General features: G+C 37.4%; 1 protein-coding gene across 1 annotated transcript in view; it reads left to right on the forward strand.

Moving 5' to 3' along the window:
• LOC150074864 (uncharacterized) overlaps nucleotides 1-26,788 on the forward strand; it is a gene marked incomplete at its 3' end in the record, with an annotated part of 122,443 nt that overhangs the window by 37,845 nt on the left and 57,810 nt on the right. The window contains exon 2 of the mRNA XM_090389452.1: nucleotides 20,856-20,978. Within this exon, the coding sequence (XP_090245578.1) occupies nucleotides 20,862-20,978 (117 nt within the window). The remainder of the gene's footprint in view (nucleotides 1-20,855; nucleotides 20,979-26,788) is intronic.

Raw genomic sequence — 26,788 nt, forward strand, 5'->3', positions numbered from 1 at the left:
TTTTTTTTTTTTTTTTGGCTGATGCTGCATAAGCTTGCTTTCTTGCATCAAATGCCTCTACTAATGCTAATGCTAATGCTAAAGTGGGTGTCAGAAATTTCTAAAACTCTTAACTGGTTTTGTAATAACTAAAAGGAAAGTGGAAGAGAAATTTTTGAAGCTGAACATAAAAGTTGTGTGTGGTGTGGATGTAATATATCGAACCCTTAGCCATAATTATGAGAGCATCCTTGGATTCAGGGACGTCTGCATGGGCCGACCGGGCTAGCCGAGTGGGTAAAGTACCTGCCCGGCAACCCAAAGGTCACGGGTTCGATTCCCGCCTCGGGCTTGGATCAAAGTACTGCAAAAACCTTGGGAGGTGCAATATGGCCACAGAAGCCGATGCGCCAACAACTACCAAATCAAAAAAAAACGTCTGCATGGACCAGAGATGTGCGAATGTATACCCAATTAAAAAAAAAGGGATTGAGGAGTGATGTAAGTAATTTATAGATCCTTTAGCTTAACTTCTGTTCCAGTGAAAATAATGCAGTTAAACTGCAGTCACAGCATGGATTTGTTAAAGGGCAGTTTTCTCTGACCAATCACCTAAAGTGAAGCCTCCAGACTGCCAACTACACACTTCAATTCACATTTACAATGTGAATTGAAGTGTTCAGTTCTGCCAGTTGTTGTTGTTGTTGTTATTTTGGTTTTTAGGAGCATTAGCAACTAAGGCCATATTGCTCCGGGATATGCGGTGGTCATTCCCTGACCTTTCCGCGTCCTTCGTATTTGGTGGTGACGGGCTCGAACCCCGGTCTAATCAAGAAGCGTGTGCTACGCACTGCTGCTCCTTCCCACCTGGCTACGGAGGCACCAGTTCTGCCAGTTACAATATCTTGATACTAGGCACCAGCTGCGAGATCTGATTAGGTATTTAAAGCCCTGAGTGGATTGCATAAGCAAAATGTCGATGGTATTCTTCCTCTTGATGAGACCACACATGAGGGTTAATAAATTCAAAGTGAGGATGATTTCAGGGTAGATGTGCGGAAGTTTGCCTTCAGCCAGTAGGTAGTTGACTGTTGGAATAAACTTCCACCTGTTGTTGAATTGGGTGGTTTGAATAAATTCAAGGAAGAAGTAGACACATTTATAGAGGGTATGGATAGGTGAAGTGTGATGGTTGTTTTTCTTCCTTTCTTTCTTTCTTTTTTTGGCTGATGCTTTATAAGCTTGCTTTCTTGAATCATTGCATTATGAATAGTAATACAGTACTAAATACTAATAAGGTGCAACTCAGCCACATAATTATAGGGCACGTATTTTAATGGCTGCCATATCTTAGTGGTTAAATGCTTGGGTAAAACAATTTTTTTTTTAAACAGATTAAGTTAAGAATTAAGGTATTGCTAAAATTCTTCGTACTATATCGAACACGTATTTTAATGGCTGCCATAGCTTTGTGGTTAAATGCTTGGGTAAAACAATTTTTTTTTAAACAGGTTAGTTAAGAATTAAGGTATTGCTAAAATTCTTTGTAAGCAAAAACCAATCTTAGAATCGCTTTCCATAGAAAATAGTGTAATATGGCTGGTTTATATTTTGGATCAGACTATTGGTTCTACCCCCCCCCTCCAAAGATGTACTGCTTTAAGTTACAAACAAAAGAGAATATTAATTATAGTACTTTAGCATAATTGGAAAGAACTGCACAATAGTTTTTGCCATTGTAAATGTGATTTCATTCAAAAAAGAATGTCACAGTGTTATTGTTTATAAAAATTTATAACTCAATATGCAGTAACTGGTTCCCCTCCCTGCTCAGAACTAAATGGTTAGTTTAGGCAGTATCCCATGTGCAATCAGTGTTTCATTGATATATACAAAGGGTACTAGGAAAGTTTTGCAATACAGCTTTGTTTATTTAATTTTTTCAAAGTAATTTCCTCTACATTCAATACACCTCTCCATCCTCCGAAACCAATCTTTAAACCAGTTCTGCCAAGTTTCACTAGGGAGTAAAGTACACTCGTTGTCCCAAGCCCATAGAAGGTCCTCATCACTGGAAAACCGCCTCCCTTTTAGCTTCATTTTCACATGCGGGAACAGTGCAAAGTCGCAGGGAGCAAGGTCTGGACTGTAGGGAGGGTGCTCGAGAAGTTTCAGTCCTGTCGTGGTCAAATATTCGGTGCAGGCTTTGACGCGGTGAGCTGGAGCATTTTCGTGATGGAGGTGCCAGGTGTCCATTCTTGACTTTGGCCGCAGGTTCTTCATAGATCCAATGACTTTAGGCAGGCATTGTTCAGTATACCACTTAGCTGTGACTGTCTTCTGCGTGTCCAAAACGACACGTTCCACAATTCCACTCGATTTGAAAAATACAGCTATCATTTTCTTCTTTACAGATCGGGATTTTCTGACAATTACGGGTGTGTCGTCATCATCAAAGACCCAAACTTTGTTTTGAGCCTTGGTCGGCAGATCGTAATAGTACAGCCAAGTCTCGTCACCTGTCACGATGTTGTTCACATACCGAGATTGTCCCTTATCAAACCTTTTTAACATCTCCCGGCACCAAGTCACACGTCATGTCATCTGCTCTTCAGTCAGTTGATGCAGCACCCAGAGAGAACAAAGTTTCTTCACGTGCAAATGATCTTGCAGAATCGAACGAATTGCTGGTGCATTTAGGCCCAAAGTATCCTCTATCTGTTGGTAGGTCACTCGCCTGTTTTCGTCAAGCATTTTCCTCACAGCAGTAACGTTTTCCTCCGTAACTGACGTTCGTGGCCTTCCCGGCCTCTCAGAATCCTCCAGAGTGAAATTTCCCCTTTGGAATTCTCTATACCACCTGAATATCGTTGTACGATGTGGACAATCATCATCTAGTGCAAGAGTCATTTCTTCTAAGCACTGGTCTATGGTTAAACCACGCACGAAATTATACCGCAAAACTGTCCTTATCTCATTTCGTGACCACGATGCCATCGCAAACACTTTACACTCTCACTACTAATGAATAACTGAGCCCATCGACTTGGCGCGGCGGCTACTATGCACGTATGAACATGTCTCAACATGCAGCAACAAGCAGCTTCCTGTGATTCATTGTTGCGTCATATTGCAAAACTTTCCTAGTACCCTTTGTATATATTTTTTTTTGTCTAATTGATACAGGACAGAGAAACTGAAAATCTCTAGTAATTACTCTCTGAAAACTACTGTTGTTTGTCAAAATTTAATCATTATTCATCTTAGACAATGCTTAAGTGCATGTCTGTGCATGTCAAACAAGCATATCAAGAACTAAACCTTTTGGTTTCTTTTTCCAAGGGAAAAACCACAGTGGAAAGAATGCGATCCATTTTTAACACAGAACTTTCGGGACTATACATATTTTATGTAATTTAATATTTTGTTTTGTGGAGAGACTTTGTTAAAGACGAAGCATAAATTAACCTCACTGCCCTATTTTTAATGGAATCTAGAAGCCTGAGTGAGGTTTTGCAAATACAGCAAGCCCATCACAGCACATGGCTAGGGGCAGATAATAATACAAAGGATTTAACATAAAATAATTGAATACATAGCAGATGTCATATAAACATTAACAATGACTAGGAATTATACTTATGAATTTAAAAATAATTTGCAGAACAGGACATTTGGCTTTCAGTTGCAGTTATTGGGCTGGAGGCAGGCTTCTGTTCTTATTTTTGTTCATTTTATCGGATATCTGACTCCTGTAGGCTTCAGAGTTGAGTAACCTGTTGCAATTAATGTTTTGATGCTTTATGAGGTGAAGGGATGCATTCGGGAACATTCTGTCCATTTGTTTGAGCCTGGAGAGGTTGGATTTGAATTGTAGGTTTCTTGAATTTTCCCTGTTGGGAGCAACTATTATGTTGGCTTAGCATTAGCATTAGTAGAGGCATTTGATGCAAGAAAGCAAGCTTATGCAGCATCAGCCAAAAAAAAAAAAAAAAAAAACCCACTTCCACTTCACCCCTCTGTTCGTTCCAAATACCTGTCCAGCTGAGCCTTAAACTTATTTAGGCTATCAACCTCCACTACAAGGGATGGAAGTCTGTTCTACCAACCAACCACCCGCTGGCTAAAGGCAAATTTCCGCACGTCTATCCTACATCTGTCTTTCCTCAATTTGAATTTATGCCTTCTCAGGTGATTTTCCTGAGTTAGAGGAAGAATCCCATCAGCATTCAGCATGCTCAAACCATTCAAGGCTTTATACACCTCTATCAGATCACCTCGCTGGTGCCTAGTCTCCAGACACTGTAAGGCGCCTCCGTAGCCAGGTGGGAAGGAGCAGCAGTGCGTAGCACACGCTTCTTGATTAGACCGGGGTTCGAGCCCGTCACCACCAAATATGGAGGATGCGGAAAGGTCAGGGAATGACCACCGCATATCCCGGAGCAATATGACCTTAGTTGCTAATGCTCCTAAAAAAAAAAAAAAAAAAAACCAGACACTGTAATTTGCAAAACTTAAGCCTTTCTTCGTAAGAGCACCTCTTTGTTCCATTCACTAATCTTGTTGCCCTTCTCTGTACTCGTTCCAGCAGCTCTACATCCTTCTTGAAATGAGGCCTCCAGACCTGTATACAGTACTCTAGGTGTGGCCTGACCATTGCCTTATACAAGGGAATAATCACCTCCTTATCCCTGCCGGAAAAATTCCTGTATATCATTGACAATACTCCATGAGCTACTCTTGCAGCCCATCTGCACTGCTCAGAGAACTTCATATCTGCCTGCACAACCACCCCCAAGTCCCTTTCATTCTCTACCACTGTCAGTGTAGTACCACAGAGTTGATATGTTGCTCTGGGGTTGCTGTTTCCCATGTGTAGTACTTTACATTTGTCAATGTTAAACTTCATTTGCCACCTCTCAGCCCATCTGCTCAACCTTTCCAGATCCTGTTGCAGCAGCATAGTGTCAGTAGTGTCCTTGACAACCCTGTCAACCTTCGTATCGTCTGCAAACTTCGACATTAAGATTGATATACCATCATCAATATCATTTATAAATACAGAAAACAATAATGGACCCAACACTGAGCCCTGAGGGACTCCACTAATAACATTAGTCCACGATGAGCAGTGTCCATTGATTACCACCCTCTGTCTTCTCTCCCTCAACCACCCCTTTATCCATAGCAGCAATTTGCCTCCAATGTCACACTGCTCCAATTTGTATAGCAGTCTTCCATGTACAACAGTATCAAAAGCCTTTCTAAGATCCAAGTATATAATATCAAAGCTATTCCCTGCATCCAGTTCTTTTGTGACTGCATCATAGTATCCAATCAAATTGGTCAGGCAAGACTTCCCCTTAACAAAACCATGCTGTGTCCGAGCTATAACTGAAGTCTTGTCTAAATGATCCTGCAGTGCTTCTTTAACCAGTGCCTCCATTAATTTTCCTGGAACAGAAGTTAAACTCACAGGTCTATAATTACTTGTGTCAGCCTTTTATCCTCCTTTGTGAATTGGGGTCACATTTGCACATTTCCAGTCTATGGGTACCTCCCCTGAGTCCAAGGAAGCTCTCATAATTATGGCTAAGGGTTTGCTTACTTCCTTTGCTGCCTCCTTTAATATAACTGGATAGATCCCATCCACCCCGGGTGCCTTTCTTGTGTTTATCTTCAACAGTTTCTCCTCCACTTTACTCCCAGTTATTTCAAGATTCTGTAGCTTACTGCTAGAGTTGAATACACCTCTGGCATTCCCCTCGCTGAATAACTCCTCATGTGTGAATGTCGATGCAAAATATTCATTTAGTTTGTTAGCTACCTGAGCAGAATCATCAACAGTTGACCCATCAATATCAAGTGGACCAATCTGATTCATCCCCTTCCTTCTAGAGTTTACATAAGTAAAGAACTCTTTGCTGTTTTTCTTTGCATCCCTTGCCAAGGATTTCTCGTAATCTGCCTTCGCCTGCCTAACCTCCTTTGTAACTTGGTTGCATATCAACTTGTATCTATCATAGGCTTCTGTGTCATGTGTTAATTTGTAAGTATCCCATGCATTTTTCTTCTCTGCCATATGCCTGATTAGTTCATCTGACATCCATTTTGGCCTAAACCTTGAACAATATTTCTTAGTTAGTATGTAAAGCCTAGTAGCTTCCAAGATAAGTTCTTTGAATGCTTCCCATTTTGAATTTGCTGTTGGTAACATCATCAGTTGGTCCCACTGTATAGAATTTAAATACTGTCTCAGTCCATCGTAGTCGCCTTTACGGAAGCAATAACCCTTCCCTTTACCCCTAATGGTAGTTACCTCTTTGAGTAAATCCCACTTCAGCACACTGTGATCACTGCCACCTAGTGTTTCATTTATCTGCAGATTCTTAATGCATGAAGAATCACTGCTGATAATCAAATCAAGAGTTTTACTTCCTCTAGTTGCCTCCCGAACATGCTGATGTAGAAAACAATCATCCAATAAATCCACAAAAGCCCTGCTAGTGTGTGAGTGACCAGCCCCCAAATTCCAGTCAATATCTGGGAAATTAAAATCTCCCATTATAAGACTCTCTGATTTACTGGCCCACTCTATTTCCCTGTACAGTTTCTTATTATACTCATCAGAGTCATTAGGCCTATAGCACACTCCTACTCTCAATTTTGATCTCCCAATGCTTATGTCACACCAAACTGACTCAACACTGCACTGTCCAGCGATGTCGACAGGCTTCACTTCCTTGGTTTTTATGTGTTTCTTAACTAATAGCATAACCCCTCCCCCCTTCCTATCCTGTCTATCCTTTCTGTAGACGTTGTACTCCCCAAATTGCAGTTCTGCATCCCTTATATCTGTGTGACACCACGTCTCTGATATCCCAACAATATCTGCCTTTGATGTTTTGAGCAATACCTCACATTCATCAAATTTATTTACTAAACTCCTGGCATTGGTGTACACGCAAGTATACCTGCACCTGTTTCTATTCTTAGCTACCCTAACACAACTCATGTGTTTACTTGTACCGCAATGGCTCCCAGCAGTCTCTGAAATATCATGCATCTTGTTTTTCAGGCTTCTGCCCATTCTAATAGAAGCAGTGCAAGAATCTCTTTCACCTCTGCCAGTGGCTACTGTCAATCTATTGGTCTTTGTCTCCCCCCCAGCTAGCAGTTTTCCGACCCACCTAACACTGCCTCGATAGCATCAGCAAATATTCTTGCACCCTTTCTATTTAAGTGTATCCCATCCCTGTAGAAGCAATCTCTCCTGTTAACAAGTACAGTCCAGGCTGAAAAAAATTCTACCCCTTGAGCCTTGCACAATCTTTCCAGGGTCGAATTGATCGACAAGGCTAAGTTTGGCAAATCGCATGCAGAAGTAATTAGCTTTGCAAGAAGTATGATTCCAGACTCGTTGATCATCTGTTGCAGAGGCTTTGTTTTTTAAGTTTTCATAAAACTGTTGCCTGGATATTGTATGAGGAAAACGAAGCTTACTATTGAGCCATCTAAGAACCCAGTATTCTAGGGCAAGGAATTTCTTGACGGTTACTTGAGGAGCACCAGACCAGATTTTGGAAGCATTTTACAGAATGGGAAAGATGCATCTTTGAACATGCGTAATGATTGTTTTTCTGTCTTGAATTGCTGCTGTTTCTTGTTTGATTAACCATTTTGCTTTTTGAATTTTATAAAGAATTTTATATATTGCAACATATAAACAGTGAGCATTAAAGGAGAGATTTTTATCAAAAACTACTCCAAGGTCTTTGTGAGCATAAACATTTGGGATTGGGACATCTGCAATTTTTATTTCTATATGGTTGGGTTGTTTCTGAAGGGAATAAGTAATTTGAGCAGATTTGCTTGCATTTATAGTCAGATTGAGATATTTCAGATACTTGATGATTTCACAAATCTCTAAATTTGCTTCATTGATAACTTTGCGAATATCATCACTGGCTTTGGAGATTATAAATAATTTTAAATCATCTGCATATGCCAGTAGATTTGGATTTTCTTGTAGAAGTGGTTGAAGAGATGCTGAAAATTAGTACTGGAGAGAACGCCTCCTTGAGGAATTCCTGTTGAGATTGTGACAGTATTGTAGTACTTGTGGGGAAGAGGAGAAATTACAATTTAGGCTATACTGAAGATAGAAAATAATCATTGTGTCAACGAGAAAATGATTTTTTAGTATTTCAAAAGCTTTTTTGAGATCTGTGTTGTCAAAAGCAACCATGATGTCTAAGTAAAATACATCGCATTGTGCCTTATCTTGAAACACAGTTCAGATGTGCACAATGGTGTCAGCCAGGCTAGTTGTTGTGGAGTGCCCTCTAGGACCAAAATGCATGTTGACAGGTGCATTAGCAAAGATTGCATGTTAAAGATATGGAAGCATGATTTTTTCAATAATTTTAGTAATTATTGACAAAACAACAATTGGTCGATGGCCGGTATGATTATTACTGCAAACTTTTTTAGGAATTAGTGTAATCCTGAAAATTTTCCATTGTCTTGGAAGGAATGGTTGTGAAACGCACCTGGGAATAATATGCACTAACGAATCAATGATGTATGTGCTGGACAATCTAATAGTAAAACTAAGGATGCTGTCAGGTCCTGCACTACTATCAAGGCATAATTGGTTAACTGCACGCTGAACTGTATTCTTGTTCACAAGTTGGTTAATTAGCAGGGCTTGACCTGGAGACATATGTTGCATGCTATCTGCTTGTTCATAAGAATTGAATTCTATAAATCTGTTTTGTATACCTTCAGTGCAGATGTCAAAATTGCTTGTTTCCATATTGCATCTTATCCATTTGAAAACTAGATCTTGCTGTAAGGTAGCTGTTGTTTTTGTAGAAAGTGCTCTTTTATTGTGCTTTAGCATGGACATAACATAATTTTTGTATGACCGTATTTTTTCAGTTGAAACAATGCTCTGCTCTTTTTATATTTTATGTGTGCTGATGAAATGCCATATTTCTTCCACTGTCTGTGGTATTTTTGCTTACTTTTAAAGTATGGTTTCGGGTGGGATTTGAACCAAGGTTTGGAGTTAGAGGATATTCTAACAAGTTTGGATGGCGACTGTTTTCAGTTGATTCAGCCATTTTATAAGAAGAAAGTTGGCATCATGTATAGGAATATTTTTGAGAGAATACCATGGGTAGTATTTTATTAGCTGCAAAAACTTTTCTTTCTGAAGGAATTTAATTGATGTTATTCTTTTGGTGATTTCCAGAGGGGGGGGGGGCGAGGATTTCTGCAGCAGATTGCTGCTTGCAATTTTATATTTTTGTGGTCAGATTTAAATGTAATATTGCTGCTAAATTTTCCTTTCAGTGGAAAATTAGAGTATGCAAGATCAAGCACTTGATTACCTCTTGTAGCAGGGATGTTGATTTTTTTAGCTCCTAGAACTAAACATGAGTCGGACAGCAACTTCATTTGTAAATTATATTTGGGCAGGAGAAGGTTAAAGTCTCTCATTATAATGATGTTAGTTTGAGGCTTAAGAACAGTAGTGATCCAGGTTATTACTTCATTAATGATGTCATCAGTAGGTCCAGGCAGAATATAAATATTACAAATTTTAAGCAGAGAATCTTTAACTTGGATTAGTAGGGAAATTTCTTCAAAAAAGGTATTCGAGTTGTACATGTTCAAAACTATAATATTGGATTTTAAAATTATTGCTGTCCAACCACCTCTATGATTAATTCTTGATGTCATGTATGGCATGTAACTGAGATTCTTCAGCAGTAGGAAAACATCCTGCAATGATTCCTGCATCCACGTTTCAACTAAATATATGATGTCATGAGATTCTTCAACCAATAATGAAATAAGTGTAGACAGTTTATTTTTTATGCCTCTTACATTTTGAAGAAAAATGCTGAGATGGACATATGTGTTAGAAAGATGTTTGCAAACAGATGTCTTAGGTGGCAGGTTAAATGATGGATTTGGATGAGAATCATGATTGAGAGTTAGTTGGTAACTTTTCACTAGAGTTGTTGACCGATCCTCCAATAGCTCCATAAAATGGCATAATGAGTAGACCATTTTGCCAGATATTAGGATTATGTGGGCACTGTCCCAGATGTAGGAACAATATTTCATTGTAGGGTGTGTTTGCAATTTGTACAGAGTGAACAGCTCTTTGGAAGAAAAATAACACCAAGAAAGAGAAAAAAAAAAAAAAACCCAGTTTTTTAGATGCAGATGAAGCATATTTGTAATGTGCTTATGCCAGTAGAGATTAGAAGTCGGAATAATCCCCAATTAAGATATGTGATTTTGTCTGGAAATCACGGTGTCATCAAAGATAAGCATAGGAGCAGAATAATCCTTTTTGCGAGCTATAACACAAGACTGACTTTTAGAAGGATTGAAATCAACTAGCTTATCTTTGCCCCACTGGAGAATTACCTAGAGATCAGCATTTAATGAACTGATAGTGAATATTCTAGAAGTTGAAGCTGTTTGTGCAGGGCAAGGTTTGTCAAACTGAAAGGTGGAATATAATGTGCTCTCATCAACAGAACTATGGATGGGATTTCCTGTAAATGAAAGAAGGTCATTAATATACAACAATAAAAGAACGGGAGAAAGAACTGGACCTTGAGGAACACCTGAATGAGTGGAGAAGTTAGAAGACAGCCATCTACATCACCTGCAGTGAGCGGTCAGAGAGAAAACTGAATACCCAATTACAAAAAACTGTTGACAAACCATAAGATGGAATTTTATAAGACCTTTATTATTCCAGATATGATCAAAGCCTTTGAAATGTCAAGTGCAACTGCTTGACTTTCACCAAACTTTTCCATTGAATTTGTTCATAGATGGGCAACATAAGCAAGTATTTCACCAGTGGATGAACACTACCAGAATCCATTATGGCAATCATTGGTCAAATGGAATGTTTCTAGACAGTTTAAAAGTTGGTGGTTAATTGATTTCTCCATTACTTTAGAAAGAGTAGAAGTAAGTGGAATGGGACAATAATTAAGAGGGAGGGATTTGTCATCCTTTTTAGGAACTTGTTGGATATCAGCAATATGAGAAAGTAAAAAAGGCAACACACAACAGGAGTAAGCTGAATAGAACAGGTGGAGAAATACCATCAGGACATGGAACTTTCTTAGCATCAAGATTGTTCAAAATTCTTCCAACATTCTTTTGATGGATGACCACTGGAGGCTTTAAATGAAGTGTACTGGGAATGATAGGAGGTGGTTTACCAAGCTCATCAACACACAAGTTGGAAGAAAAGTAGGATGCTAGTAGGTCAGCTTTATCTTTGGCTGAATGGCAATAGAACAATCTGGTTTCGGTAGAGGTGGGAATAGAGACGAGCAAAAGTTGTGGCCAGCAGTTTTGGCAAGAGACCAGAATGTTCAACTACTATTTGGATAAGAAGCAAATTTTCTACTCTTAGCTTGTTTGAAATCTATTTTTGACTGATTAATAACTGCTTTACAATTGTTTTGAGATTAGGTGTAGGCAGAAAATGAACCTGGAGATTTGGATACAAGCCGATTGCAATATGCAACATTCTTATCTTGAACAGCCTTAGCATGTTTATTGGAAAACCAAGGTTTAGATAAAGGACAAGATTTTTAGATGGGGTATGGAATAAAGGATTTCATCCCTACAAGAATAATTTCACTGACACGACTGAGCAAATGTTGATGTCAGAAGATTTGAAACAATAATCCAACAAGGAAAAGAAGGAAAGAAATCTGAAACATCATCACATTTCATATAATGCCAAACAACACAAGGTTGAGAATGGCAACGAGAGAAAGACTCCATTAGAGAAGACTATCACTGAGTTGTGATATGAAGTTCCCAGCAGACCACTCACCTCAGCCCTGTACTTAGAAGGGTTGTCTCTGAGAAAAAGATCAAGCATGTTGGCTGTGTAATTAGGATTATCTGGTTTTCTGGTAGGTAAATAAACAATCTGTGTGGGGTCATTAGTAATTTCAATAGCCTCAGCAACCAGCCAGGTCTGTGTGACTAGAAAACAAAGCCAGAAAACAGAAACTGGAGTTGTGAACATTAAAATCGCCAAGGAAAATTTGTTCACTGTTCTGAAAGTTGGACTGGAGAAAGTCAAATTTCAGTGAGTTCCAAGTGATTATTGGAGTTGGGAGAATGGTAGAGGCAACAGATGAATTTGACAGAGTTGGGGTAGAGAGATTTTTAGCCAGAGAAGATTGAAAAGAGGATATTCCAAATTACTAAGCCTCTGAGCCGTGCAGACAGTCTGCAAGAGTAGCTCATGGTGTCTTGTCAGTATACAGGAATTTTTCTAACAGGGAAAAGGTGATTATCCCCTTGTATAAGGCAATGGTCAGGCCACACCTTGAGTAATGTATACAGGTCTGGAGGCCTCATTTTAGGAAGGATGTAGAGCTGCTGGAATGAGTACAGAGAAGGCCAACAAGATTAGTGAATAGAACAAAGGGTTGCTCTTACAAAGAAAGGCCTAAGTTTTGCAAATTGCTGTGTCTGGAGACTAGGCACCTGCAAGGTGATCTGATTGAAGTGTATAAGGCCTTGAATGGTTTGAGTATGCTTAATGCTGATGGGATTCTTCCTCTTGCCCAGATTAATCGCCTGAGGGGACTTAAATTCAAATTGAGGAGAGACAGTTGTAGAATAGATGTGCAGAAATTTGCCTTTAGCCAGCGGGTAGTTGATTGCTGGAACAAACTTCCATCTGTTGTTGCAGAAGTTGACAGCTTAAATAAATTCACCCTGACCATTACCTTATACAAGGTGATAATCACCTTCTTATCCCTGCTCGCAAAATTCCTATATATCATTGACAAGACCCCATGACCTACTCTGGCCACCTGTCTGCACTGCTCAGAAAACTTCATATCTGACTGCACAATTATCCCCAGGTCTCTTTCCTTCTTCACTACCCTGAGTGTAATACCACAGTTGATACATTTCTCTGGGGTTACTGCTACCCATATGCAGGCGCCTCCGTAGCCAGGTGGGAAGGAGCAGCAGTGCATAGCACACGCTTCTTGATTAGACCGGGGTTCGAGCCCGTCACCACCAAATACGGATGATGCGGAAAGGTCAGGGAATGACCACCGCATATCCCAGAGCAATATGGCCTAAGCTGCTAATGCTCCTAAAAACCAAACAACAACAACAACAGCTACCCATATGCAGTACTTTGCATTTGCTAATGTTAAACTTCAATTGCCACTTCTCAGCCCATCTACCCAACTTTTCCAGATTTTTTTTTTTTTTTTTATGAGAACCCCAAACACGAGAGGTATTATAACCTATAGTACTTAGTACCGTGCTTGGGTTGGAGGTTGAGAAAACGAAAGAAGATAGTTGTTGATATTGGACTTGAACTTCTGTAGATTGTAATTTTCAGGAAATACGTATGAAGGAAGGTTGTTCCAGAAAACGGCAGTTGAATGAATAAATGAGGAAGATGAAAAGTTGGTTCTGTGGGTTTGAAGTTGGACAGTAAATGGATGTTGGCTGGTGGCGGCACGTGTTCGGACTGTTTTGAAAGAGAGAGCGGGAATTATAGAAGCCAATTCAGAAGAACAGTGCCCATGGAAGTATCTGTAGAGGAGGCATGCAGCAGAAACAGTGCGTCTATGAGAAAGCGAGTGGAGAGACTCTGTTAGAGGTGAATCATTAATTAACCTAACTGCCCTCTTCTGAATGGAATCAAGAAGCCTGAGAGAGGTTTTGGGGGCACCACCCCAGATGTGGGAACAATATTCCATGGCAGGGCGGATTTGCGATTTATACAGAGTGAGCAGCTGTTTGGGAGAAAAGTAACGCCGAGAGCGAAAGAGAAAACCAAGTTTTTTAGATGCAGAGGAAGCAATATTTGTAATGTACTTGTGCCAAGAGAGATTAGAAGTCAGGGTAATCCCCAAAAGAGATATATCATTTTGCCTAGAAATCGGAGTGTCACTAAAGATAAGCATAGGAGCAGAAGAATCCTTTTTGCGAGATATAAGACAAGATTGAGTTTTAGAAGGTTTGAAATCAACTAAGTTGTCTTTGCCCCACTGGAGAATTACCTGAAGATCGGCATTTAAGGAATTGGCAGCAGATTTTCGAGAGCTTGAAGCTGATTGAGCTGGACAAGGTTTCTCAAAATGGAAAGTTGAATGCAATGCGCTATCATCGGCAAAACTATGGATAGGATTTCCAGTCAATGGAAGAAGGTCATTGATATACAAGAGGAAAAGAGTGGGGGAAAGAACTGAACCTTGGGGGACACCGGCATTAGTGGAGAAGTTAGAAGACAGAGAGCCATCTACCATCACCCTCAGTGAGCGATCAGAGAGAAAACTGGATAACCAATTACTAAAAACAGTTGGCAAACCATAAGATGGAAGCTTGTTTAGAAGACCTTTATGCCAAACACGATCAAAAGCCTTTGAGATGTCAAGAGCAACTACTTGTGTTTCACCGAACCTTTCCATTGAATTAGTCCATAAATGGGTAACATAAGCCAGAATATCACCAGTGGATCGGCACTGACGGAATCCATACTGGCGATCGTTGATCAGACGGAAGGTTTCTAGGTAGTTTAAGTGCTGGCAGTTAATTGATTTCTCCATTACTTTAGAAAGAGTAGAAGTAATTGCAATGGGACGATAATTGGATGGGAGGGATTTGTCACCCTTTTTAGGAACTGGCTGGATATGAGCAAATTTCCAAACAGAAGGAAAAACACCTTTGGAATAAGAAAGTGAAAAAAGGCGGCAAAGAATAGGAGTAAGTTCAGGAGCACAGGTTTTGAGAACAAGTGGAGAAATACCATCGGGACCTGGAGCTTTCTTAGCATCAAGATTCGTCAAAATCCTTCTGATATCCTTTTGACGGAAGACCACAGGAGGCATTGAATGGAGCGTGTTAGGAATGGTGGGAGGTGTTTTACCAAGATCATTAATACATGAGCTTGAAGAAAAATGGGATGCTAGCAGGTCAGCTTTATCCTTGGCTGAAGTGACAACAGAACCATCTGGTTTGGACAGAGGTGGGAGCAGAGATGGGCAAAAGTTGCGGCCAATAGCTTTGGCAAGAGACCAGAATGCTCGGCTACCATTAGGGCAAGAAGCAAGTTTTCTACTCTTAGCCTGTTCAAACTCTAGTTTGGACTGATTAATAACTGCTTTACAATTGTTGCGAGCTTTGGTGTAGGCAGAAAATGAAACTGAAGAATTAGAAACAAGCCAATTACGATATGCAACGTTCTTCTCTTGGACAGCCTTAGCACATTTATTGGAAAACCAAGGTTTAGATAAAGGACGAGATTTTAAAGTGGAGTGTGGGATAAAGGATTCCATTCCTGCAAGAATAATTTCACTGACACGATCTGAGCAAACGTTGACATCAGAAGTTTTGAAACAGTAATCAGACCAAGGAAAAGAAGAAAAGAAGTCTCGCAGGTCATCCCATTTTGCATTCTTGTAATGCCAAACAATACGAGGTTGGGAATAGCCATGAGATAAAGGTTCCATTGGAGAAGAGACGATCACCAAGTTGTGATCTGAAGTGCCTAAAGGACCTCTCACTTCAACCTTGTACTTAGAAGGGTTGTTTGTGAGAAAAAGATCAAGCGTATTGGCTGTATGATTAGGATTGTCCGGTATTCTTGTAGGTAAATGAACAATCTGTGCTAGGTCATTAATAATTGCAAAAGCCTCAGCATCTCGACCTGCTGGGTCGGTGTGACTAGAAAACGGAAGCCAGCTGGGGTTGTGAACGTTAAAATCACCAAGGAAAATTACCTCATTGTTAGGAAAGTTGGACTGGAGAAAGTCAAGTTGCAAAGAGAGGAAGTCAAAGAGCTCCAAGTGATCAGTAGAGTTGGGAGAACGGTAGAGACAACAAATGAATTTTACACAATGAGGTAGAGAGAGTTTAAGCCAGAGAAGATCAAAGAGAGGAGATTCCAAATTGCCAAGTCTCTGACAGGGAATATCAGAACGGACATATGTACAAGTACCACCTTTGAGGCGAAAGGAATCATACAGCAAATAATTTGGACATCTGAGATGAGCAGTAGTTGAATCAACTGATAACTGAGATTCAGTCAGAAAAAGTACATGGGGTTTGGAAGACTGCAAGTGGAAATGGACATCGTTGAGATTAGAATTGAGACCACGTATATTTGTGAAATGAATTAGGAAGTCCTTGGGAGGTTTAGATCCTGTTATATCAGCATACTATCATTACTGTTATTAACAACCCTGCCAACCTTTGTACCATCTGCAAACTTTGACATTAAGCTTGATATACCTTCATCAATATCATTGATAAATATACAAAACAACAATGTGCCCAAAACCAAACCCTGAGGGACACCACTAATAACATTAGTCTACGTAGAGCAGTACCCATTGATCACTCTTTGCCTTCTCCCACTCAACCATCCTTTTATCCATTGTAGCAACTTGCCCTTAATGCCATACTGCTCCAATTTGTACAGTAGTCATCCATGTGCAACAGTATCAAAAGCTTTCCTGAAATCCAAGTATATGATATCAAAATTATTATCTTTTACATCCAGTTCATTTGTGACCACATCATAATATCCAGTCAAATTGGTCACACAAGACTTCCTCTTGACAAACCCATGCTGTGTTTGAATTATTACTGCTGTCTTGTCTAGATGATCCTGCAATGCTTCTTTAACCAGTGACTCCATTATTTTCCCTGGAACAGAAGTCAAACTAACAGATCTGTAATTACTTGTCAGCCTTTGCCTCCCTTTGTGAATTGGAGATACATTTGCACATCTCCAGTCCTTGGGGACTTTTCCGAGTCCAAGGATCCTCTCATAATTATGGCTAAGGGTTTGCTTACTTTCTTTGCTGCCTCCTTTAATATAACTGGATAGTATACTGAGAGGAGAAGAAATACCGAAATAAATGATAACAGGATATATTACATCAATTTATAAGAAGGGCAATTGGAAAAGCTATTCAAATTACAGAGGAATATGCGTCCTGAACCCGCTGTTAAAGATCCTTGGAAAATGGATCAGGAACCATTTAGAAGCCCGAATCGAGGTATCAGAAGAACAAAGTGGTTTTTCAGCTCAACGACAGATCCTTGAAAAATGCCAATCAAAAGGAAAAAAAATATTTATGATTTTCATTGACCTTGAAAAGGCATATGACAGTGTTCCAAGAAAACTCTTATGGGAAGCACTGAAAGAGGCAAATATTGATGGACAACTGATTAACATTATTAAGGCAATTTACAGAATAATAGATGCAGAATTAAAGTGGGATCAGCTTTGTCACCTGAATTCCACACTTCAAAAGGCTTATTACAAGGTTGTTGCATGTCGCCAACACTTTTCAAAATTTATATTGACATCTGCCTAAGATCCTGGTCAAAAAAAATGTAATAAAATGGGATTGCCGATTAATAAGAACACCTATATTCACAATTTACTTTTTGCAGATGATCAGGTGGTGATAGCACAAGACTTTGAAGATGCAAAGTATGCATGTCGTCAGTTGTTTGAGGAATATAAACAATGGGGTCTAAAAATCAATTTTAGCAAGACTGAAATGTTGTCTTCAGGGCCAGGACACGTTCTAAATATTGCAGGTTTTAAAATCAAACAAGTCAATAAATTCAAATATCTGGGATCAATCTTACAAAGTGATGGGTCACCCCAAGCAGAGATCAATAAGAGAATTACAGACGGCAGAAAGGCTATCGGCATGTTAAACTCTGTTCTGTGGAGCAAAAATATCCTAAATAAAACAGAAACATATTTCAAACGATTGTACAAAGTCTTCTATTGTATGGGGTGGAAACCTGGACATTGAATAGGTGAGCGGAAAACAAATTGCTCTCCACAGAAATGGATTTTTGGAGACGCTCAGCAGGAACTTCTAGAAGAGACAGAAAACAGAATGAAGACATTAGGGAAAAAATGGAAGTGAGAAATACTATTATTGACACCATCAAAGAAAAGCATCTAACATGGTATGGACATGTAAAACGGATGCAAGAAAACAGATATCCAAAGGCTATCCTGGAATGGATACCTCCTGGAAGAAGGAGAAGAGGAAGACCTAGGAGGACATGGATGGATGGAGTACGGGAGTGCATGACAGCCCGAGGCTTAACCGACCAAGACACCTTGAACCGCACTTTATGGCGGAAAAAAATTCCTGACAAGAAATAACTTGTAGGCTGAGGAAACCCATTGTAAATGGAAACACTCCTCTTGAAGAAGAAGAAGATCCCATCCACCCCAGGTGCTTTTCTTATGTTTAATTTCAACAATTTCTCCTCCACTTTGTTCTCGGTTATTGCACAATCATTTAACTCCCTGTTAGAGTTTGATAAACATCTGGCCCTCTCCTCCTTGAAAAACTCCTCATGTGTGAATGTAGATGCAAAATACTCATTTAGTTTGGCAGCTATCTGAGAATGATCATCTACAGTCAAACCATTGATATCAAATGGACCAATCTGATTCATCCCCTTTCTTTTTGAGTTCATATAAGTAAAGAAGTCTTTACTGTTTTTCTTTGCATCCTTTGCCAAGAATTTTTGATAATTTGCTTTTGTTTGCCTAACCTTCTTTGTGACTTGATTACAGATCTCCAGGTTGTATCAAATGCCTTCTTTATGTTAAGGCATATCATTAAAAGATGTTCATTATGAAGGAAAGCATTTCAAATATTAGTTTCTGCTTTGATCAAGAGGTTCAGAGTTGATCTGGCTTTCCAAAAACCATAGTGATGGATACTTAAGTTTTGGGTATCCAAAAATCAAGATAGTCTGTTGCTAATCATTTTTTCAAGTGTTTTTCTTATGCAGCTTGTTAGGACAATTGGATGATAATGATTTGGATTCATATGGTTTTTTCTGGTTTGGGGAAGCAAGGACAATGGCATTGTCCCAAGCAGTTGGACCGCAGTTATCTGTATAGATTCTGTTGTACAGAAATAGAAGAATGTGTATGAATATTTCTTACCAAATTTTGGAATCATTTGATGGCGTGGACCTGCAGCATTTTGTCAATCTATCCCAAACAACTCACCTGCAGCGAATGGCTGATTGTCAAAATGTCGAGTAGGAATAAAATTGAGTTTATATTAAAATTATATTAATTGAGTTTTAATAAAATTTTTCAATTAGGGATTTAGACTTTTGCAAAGGTTGCAGATATGAAGATGTAGCTGATGACTGTGCAAAGGTTTCACTTAGTGCATTTGCAATTTTGTCTGTATTTGTTAATTCTCAATTGTATCTTTGTATTATTTGAGTTGATGTGGCTAAGGATTGACCATTAAGTTTTATTTTATTCTATATCATATGGTCATCTGTATTTTTATTGACTACAGGAGTTGAAGCACATCCAAGATTATTTTTTTCTTTTTTAATGGGCTTTTGCTCCAGCTTTTTTTGTAATTAGCATTATATTTGCCTTGGATGTCTTAACCAGCACTTCAAATGCATCAAATTTATTTACTATACTTCTAGCATTGGTGTACATGTAAGTATACATGCACCTGTTCTTACTCTTAGTTACTCTAACACAGCCCATGTATTTACTTGTTTGATCTGGGGATTTGCAATTCCTGAAATCCCCAGCCACTGGCTTTGCAGGCTGCTGCTCATTCCAATAGAAGCAGTGCAAGAATCATTTCCACCTCTGCCTTTGGCTACTGTTAATCTATTAGTCCGTGAATCCCTCCAACCTAACAAGTAACAATAAAAATATACAGTTCTGTGCATGTGTGTGTGTGTGTGTGTGTATATATATATATATATATATATATATATATATTAAATACCTTCATGTAACTGTAGTGTAAAATCATATTCATATTTCGATGGTTGCCTATTTGAAGTGTCTGCATGATACAAAAGCATCTGCCATCTCACACAGCTCATTATTATTAGCTACATGGTGCAAAGAAGCCTGAGGCTTATGCTGCACCAGCCAAAAAAAAATTTCTCAGTTACCTGAGAGAGAGAGAGAGAGAGAGAGAGAGAGAGACAAAAGTAAAAGGGAATCACCAAGAAAGAGAAGAATGATGATATCCAGCTCAGGACTCTGGGTGTGCCAAGCTCATACTCACCAGATGTGAGCCCCTGGGGATATATGAATGAACATCAGATGACAGCAGTCTGGTGCTGTGCCTATTAATCTATGAAGGCTGGGACCTGGACTGTCATTTCTCATGGAGTTTAATGTTAATCTTGAAAATGGCATCCTTTAGCTGCAGTGCTTGAAATTAAAAATTTTTGGCACAGTTTTGTAAGACAGTTTAGCATATGATCAATTTTGGCATATTCTTCGGTTATATCATTGTTTTTTGGTTCACTCTGGTATACATTGTTTCCGGGAATATGCATGGCCCTTTATATATTTTCACAGGAAAAATCTGCAGGGCTAAATCTGGTAACCTGGGCTGCCACTCAATAGGTCCATTCTATCCATTCCATTTCGTTGATAATTTTTTTCATATAGTAAATTTGTGATGTTGAGGGAATAATGTGCTGAAGCCATCTTGCATGAAAAAGATGCATTTCCTTTTAATTTTAGGATAAGAAAAATCTATAATATTGCTGTCTGAAGTAATATTTCTGTAGACAAAAATGCCAAATAGCAACACCTATTACCATTGATAAACCTATATTAAATTTTCTAAATATCTAAGAAACAATTATGTGGATAAAGTATATACACATAATTTCATTTTTATTTTTATTTATGGATATGAGTATACTTTATCCTCCATGTATGTTTTTATCATTTGTAGGAATAGCTTTTGTTAATATTTGAAATTTCTGAGTTTTGTTTATAGGATAGTATGGCTTCAGGTGGCCAAAATATTCCACCAAGAGGTATACGTCCACCAAGCAATCAAGTTAATCAGCATGGTGACGATTTTGATGAAAACCATTGGATGCTACTTCCAAACAATTTGGTAAGCTTTTTACTACTACCATTTTTTTTATTTATAAATGCTCTCATTAATAACTGATCTCGAGGAATTAATATCATTAGAATTTCCTCATATAAAATCAGTTTTATGTTTATAACATATCCATGTTTTATGTATGAATTTTTTTTTTACTAAAAATACAGTAGTTGATGGTGAACATTATAATCAGTAGCGTTCATTGTCATGACTCAATAAATATATATATAAAAATTTTTATACTTGGCACATTGAATATGAAAATGTTTATTATTTTACTTTATATTATTCACATTATTTGTTTTGTCAAAAAATAATTATAACTTATTCATAGAAACTTTGTCTGTTTATGTCACTTACCCAGTAAAGTGGGTTTGATTACAGGGAATGTTTATAAAGAACACATTCCAAGTTAACTTGATATACTGATTTGTTATACTGTACATATTTTTACATTACCCTATATCGTTGTCAAGCTCCTGGCTGTGGCGGGCACATTATTGTATCTTTACTGTACAATAAAGATTTCTTCCTTGATTTGCCTAAAACAGGGATGACCTCACTAATTAATATTGTTGATCTTTGTAATTACAATGTAAATAACTTTTTTTTTGTTTTACTTAATTTTTTTACTTCCTGTAATTCTTTTTTTTTTTTTTTTTTTAAAAAAGATTCATACATTCTCTCTCAAATAATTTGTAATATTGACTTTTGCATTCATTTCATCTGATGAAAAATACATATATTAACAGAAATTGTTGCCTAAAAGAATGAACGTTTGTTTTTGCCAAAATTTTTTTTCTGTTGTTTTTGATAGGTAACAAACTAAATTTTTAGATTTGTATTTGGATAACTTATAAAGAAATTGATATTTAAGAGTTTTGTGTTGGTACTATTAATTTAACTACAGATTTGAGATCACCAATATTTTGATTAATTGAAGCAGTATATTTAGCATTTTGCTGTATATACAAACAAATGTTTTTGATTAAATCATAAAATGATAGGCATATCAGTAATGTTGGTATTTATTCTGAATTACATGAAGAGAGTGAGTAAGTGAGTCTATTTATAGTATTTGAAAGAGGCCAGGAAAAGTAGTGACTTGGCAGCAACAAGTTTAGGAAGTGTTGCACATTTAACTTATGTTGGGGTTGATGCACAAGGCATAGGTGATTGTTTGCAATTTTAATAGGCTATGCAAACAGTGATATCCTTGGAGTGTGTTTTATATCATACAAACTGTCTTTTTCTTCCTTCTTGATAGGTAAGTTTATTCTGGCCAAAGAAAGTCATTTTTAATTTTTTTCAAAAAATAAAGTACTTAAGTTCCTAGTAAAGCAGTTATTGATAGGGAATTAAATTGGAAATATTAAATTTTTATGATTGTGTTTTACTTTAAATTTAATATTTTTCCTTTTGTGATTATTTTTTGAGTCAGGTGAGATGAGGCATAATATAAATTACTAGCAGATCAAATACAGAAAAGAAGAGTTTTTATTTATTTCTGTAGTTATATTTTTCTTCATCAGATTGCAAATTTACTGAGGAAATCAAATCAGTTTTTATATGTAGGTAGTGTTCATTCATTAATAAACCAACATCCAGTCATTTTCATATCATATATTTCAGCATGTTGGTAGTGATTTAATTTACTCTGTGTATGTGTGTAACATTGTTAAAATGCAGTTTTGTTTTTTAACATTAATTAATTTAATAAAATGACTGCAAACAGCTAATATAATAAGTAGTTAAAATTTCAAAGCAGAAGTTATCAATAATACTGTATTTTATTCATGCACAAATTCATATTGAAACATTTCTTTATGATATAGCATGTGCATTTAATACAAGATGTGTGAAAGCTGGTATTTAGTGAACAGGTTTGATGTGTGCAAAAAAAGACAGTGATGCATAATTTATTAACAAAAAAAAAAAAAAAAACCAGAGAAACTTGATTAAAGTTAACTATAAAGTTATAGTTTGTATTGTTTTATTAGTGTATTAGTATTTTATTGGTTTATTAATTTGTTTGTTGTTTTATAAACATGAATTTCAATAGAAAAATGCCAACATTGATGATTTCTTATTACATTTTTTGTTTTTATAATTAGAATGTTTTAAGTCAACACAATATAATATTTTGCTGAAAATATTTAAAAATTAGCTTACAAGGTTTCCCTTTCTGTAGCTCACCCACATAAGATAGCCCCTGGAGCCCTCTGCATGTGACCAAATCAACTGGTCCCATTATATGAAATAGGGAAGTAAAGGTTCATTGTATTAACTTCTTTAGCCAGTGAGTTTTTAATTACAGGAATTGTGAGATTAACTACTCATGGATGATTGAGCACTAGAAAAACTTTCTTACTCCCATATTGAGAACGAAAAAGAGTTGTTGTTTTTTTTTTTTTTTTTTTTTTTGTCTCCTGGCTCTTGGTATTAGGCTGACATGATGCATTCCCTGAACACTAAACTTTTAGAGCTCTTACAAATGTTGATTTCAGTATTTAATGCAAGCACTTTTATTCTAGTTATATGTGAAGCTGTGTTTTTGTGACTCAGAATTTTAAATGCCTTATCACTTACAGCAGAACAAACTTTATCTTAATCATGAGTTTCTCAGGTATTGTACTACTTTCAAAGAGCATTGGTAAGAGATTATATTTGGCATGGACAAGTCCAAAAGAGGAAGCCATAGCAGTGTCTCATTTTTATAATAAATGGCTGATTTATCCTTTGGTGATGCCATTTGTGTGAAAATAGTGCAGTGCAGTACCAGGGAAACTCATTATGAAAGCAAAGCTTATTTTGTTGTGAGAAGATGACTGCATTAACTAGACAGGATTTAAATCAGATTTAATTTAAACAGTGTAAATCCTTCTGGTCATGGAAAAACACATGAAAGGACACGACCTTCCTCCCAATTTCAATAATGTTAAAGTGCATTAGCATTTTCTTTCTTTTTTTTTTTTTTTTTAAGTTCTAACTTCATATAGCTAATTCAAAAAACATCTCATTTCATAATGATGAAGTATGCTGAGTGGCCACTTCATTAGGTACACTTGTCATGAAATGGTGCACTCCTTTAATAACAGTAGCATGTGTATGGCATATAAAGCGAGTAGGTAAATACATAGAGATGCTGTATATGTGCAATTCACTGTGAGAATGAACAAGGATAAAACTTGAAGTGACTTTTAACATGGCATGATAGCCAATGCTAGTCATGCCAGTATGAGTATATTGGAAACTGCAACTTGCTTGGATTTTCACATATGACTGTCTTTAGTATATCAAGAGGGTTCAATAACCAAATGGCATCTTGCCAACAGCAGTCCTTGTTATACATAGGGCCAACAGAGGCTGACAAAAAGACTTATACAGAGTATTGGAAAGGTTATGGTCAATCAAATAACTCTAGTACAACAATGGCAACCAAAGAGAGATTTCAGAATGCTCAACTCGTCATACCTTGTCTTGTATGGGGTATTGCAGCTGATGTCTGAACCTGTTCCACTTCTGACAGCAAGTACAAGAAAGTATGCTTACAGTAGGCTAAGGAATTCCAACACTGGACAGTGTAGGGTTGGAAAAATTTCACCCGGTCTGCTGAATCCTGTTCCTGCTGTTTCATGCTAATGAGAGAACTAGAATATGGCAAAAACAGCACAAGTCCATGGAATGCTAGGAACACCCAACATTGCAAGCTGGTAGTGATAGTGTAATGGGGAGTGTTTTCATAGTGCACGTTGGGCCCCTTGATAGCAGTGGAGCAACATTTGAATGCTACAGTTTATCTGAAAATTGTTTCTAATGAAGCACATCTCTTTGTGGTTTCAGTGTATCCATCTTCAACTAGATTCTTCTAACAGCATAATGCAACATGTCAGATGGACAGAATGTGAAGAATTAAGGAATATACCTGAAACCAGTTCTGCTCAATTCTGGCCATGTAACATGGTATGTTCAGCTTACTGCAGTGGCTCTCTCAGTTACCAGATGTCAATAGATGCATAAGCACATATGGAATGAGGTGGAATGAGCTCTTCAGAGTCAAGACAGCCTAGCATTAATGCTGCATGCCTTGAACACCTTATTGAGTCCATGCTATGACAAATGTAGGCATTTTGAGGACTAAAGGGAAACCTTGCTATTACTTAATAAAGTGACCACTCAGTGTAAAATAAATAACATACAAAACAACACCCAGGTATTTTTTCTCTTTCACACGGATGCTGGTTCATCCATATGTACATTTTTACAATGCCAGTCACTTGCATATGTGATGCATATGACAGTGAGCTTAGCTCTTTTTGTGTAATGTCTCTCCTCCTACTAGACAAATGGAACAGTCTTGGCATCTCTCTAGTTAACAGATAAGCAGCGCTCTCACAACCTGAGAGATCAATGAGAGAATTTTTTTTTTTGGGTTCTTTCATGTATTAGCTTGTTCTTTTAAAAATAGATGCAAGTCTTATAGAAAATTTTGCTGAAAAAAAAAAAAAAAATGTGATTATATTCTCCATAGTATGGAGTGAATTTTTCCCCTTATGGTGTAATTTCAGGATGTATTACAAAACGACTATATTACTATATATTTTACTTTTGTGATTGGATATGATGGAAATAACTGATGAACTGAATAGAAGTGAAGGATTTCTGATTGTTATCAGTGATATTTTGAAGAAAATTCCTATTCTGAACTGAATTCAGATAACTTTATTCTTGGAGTACTAAATTTCCATTTATATTCTGTGTGGATACTATGGCTAGAGGACTTTGCAACTTCATTGGGAACTTTACTGTTACTCTATTATATTTTGCTGGTAACAGTTGAATCGTGTTTTGATTTGGGCTTTGTAAGCAAGACCATCTTCATATGCTATAAAATTCACAAAGAATTTTTATTTCATTTAGTTTGAGTTTTATTGCAGACTCAAGATACATTGTGTTCAAATTACTTTGAAACCATATTCAGTGTTCATTTTATGTGTAGAAGCTGCAATCAGAACTTTAGTTTTAATTAGAAATATCGGCTAATGTTCTGTGATATTGAAAAGTTTGTTCTACTAAGGCTGTTGAAAATTATCTTGTTTTTCATTGTTAGTATTAGTATGTGATGGCCCAGCCAAAAAAAAAAAAAACCCTTCATTTTTCCCATGCCTTCCAAATAATTTTTCCAAACTATCCTTAAACTTACACTGGTTATCCATTTCCACAACACTAGGTGGAAGATTATTCCAACCATTGATTACCCTTTGGCTGGATGTAAGTTTCTGCGCATCTAATCTGCAACTGTAACTGAAAAAAGGAAAAGATACCATCAGCATTTAGCTTACTTAAGACTTTTAAGCCTTATACAAGGGGGATTCAAAAAAGATTTCTATTCACGTAGAAGTAGTTGTGATAAAAAAAGTTTTTTTTTTTTTTTTTGTTTGATACCTTGAAATCTCTATAGCAACAATACAAATTTTGGTTTTGATCTGACAATTTTTTTTTTTTATCTTTTCAGCACTGAATGAAGTGAGGTGTCACAATGGATAAAGTGGAATACAGATCAATGATTCGGTTCCTCTTTCTGTAAGGGAAAACACCCAAAACAATCCATGAAGAAATGGTCACTGTTTATGGAAAAGACTTCTCAGGTACAGTGTTGTTGCACATTGGTATAAACAATTCAAGTGTGGGAGAACCTCAGTGCATGATTAAGAAGTCCAAGGAAGCCCAGCAACTGCTGTAACAGAAGAGTGTTGCAAAAATTGAGGAATTAATCCTGGAAGATTGCTGTATTAGTGTCAAAGAACTAGCTGCAG

This window comes from Mastigoproctus giganteus, unplaced genomic scaffold (genome assembly GCF_048544385.1).
Source record: "Mastigoproctus giganteus isolate SK-2022 unplaced genomic scaffold, ASM4854438v1 scaffold_33, whole genome shotgun sequence".
NCBI classification, from domain to species: Eukaryota; Metazoa; Arthropoda; class Arachnida; order Uropygi; family Thelyphonidae; genus Mastigoproctus; species Mastigoproctus giganteus.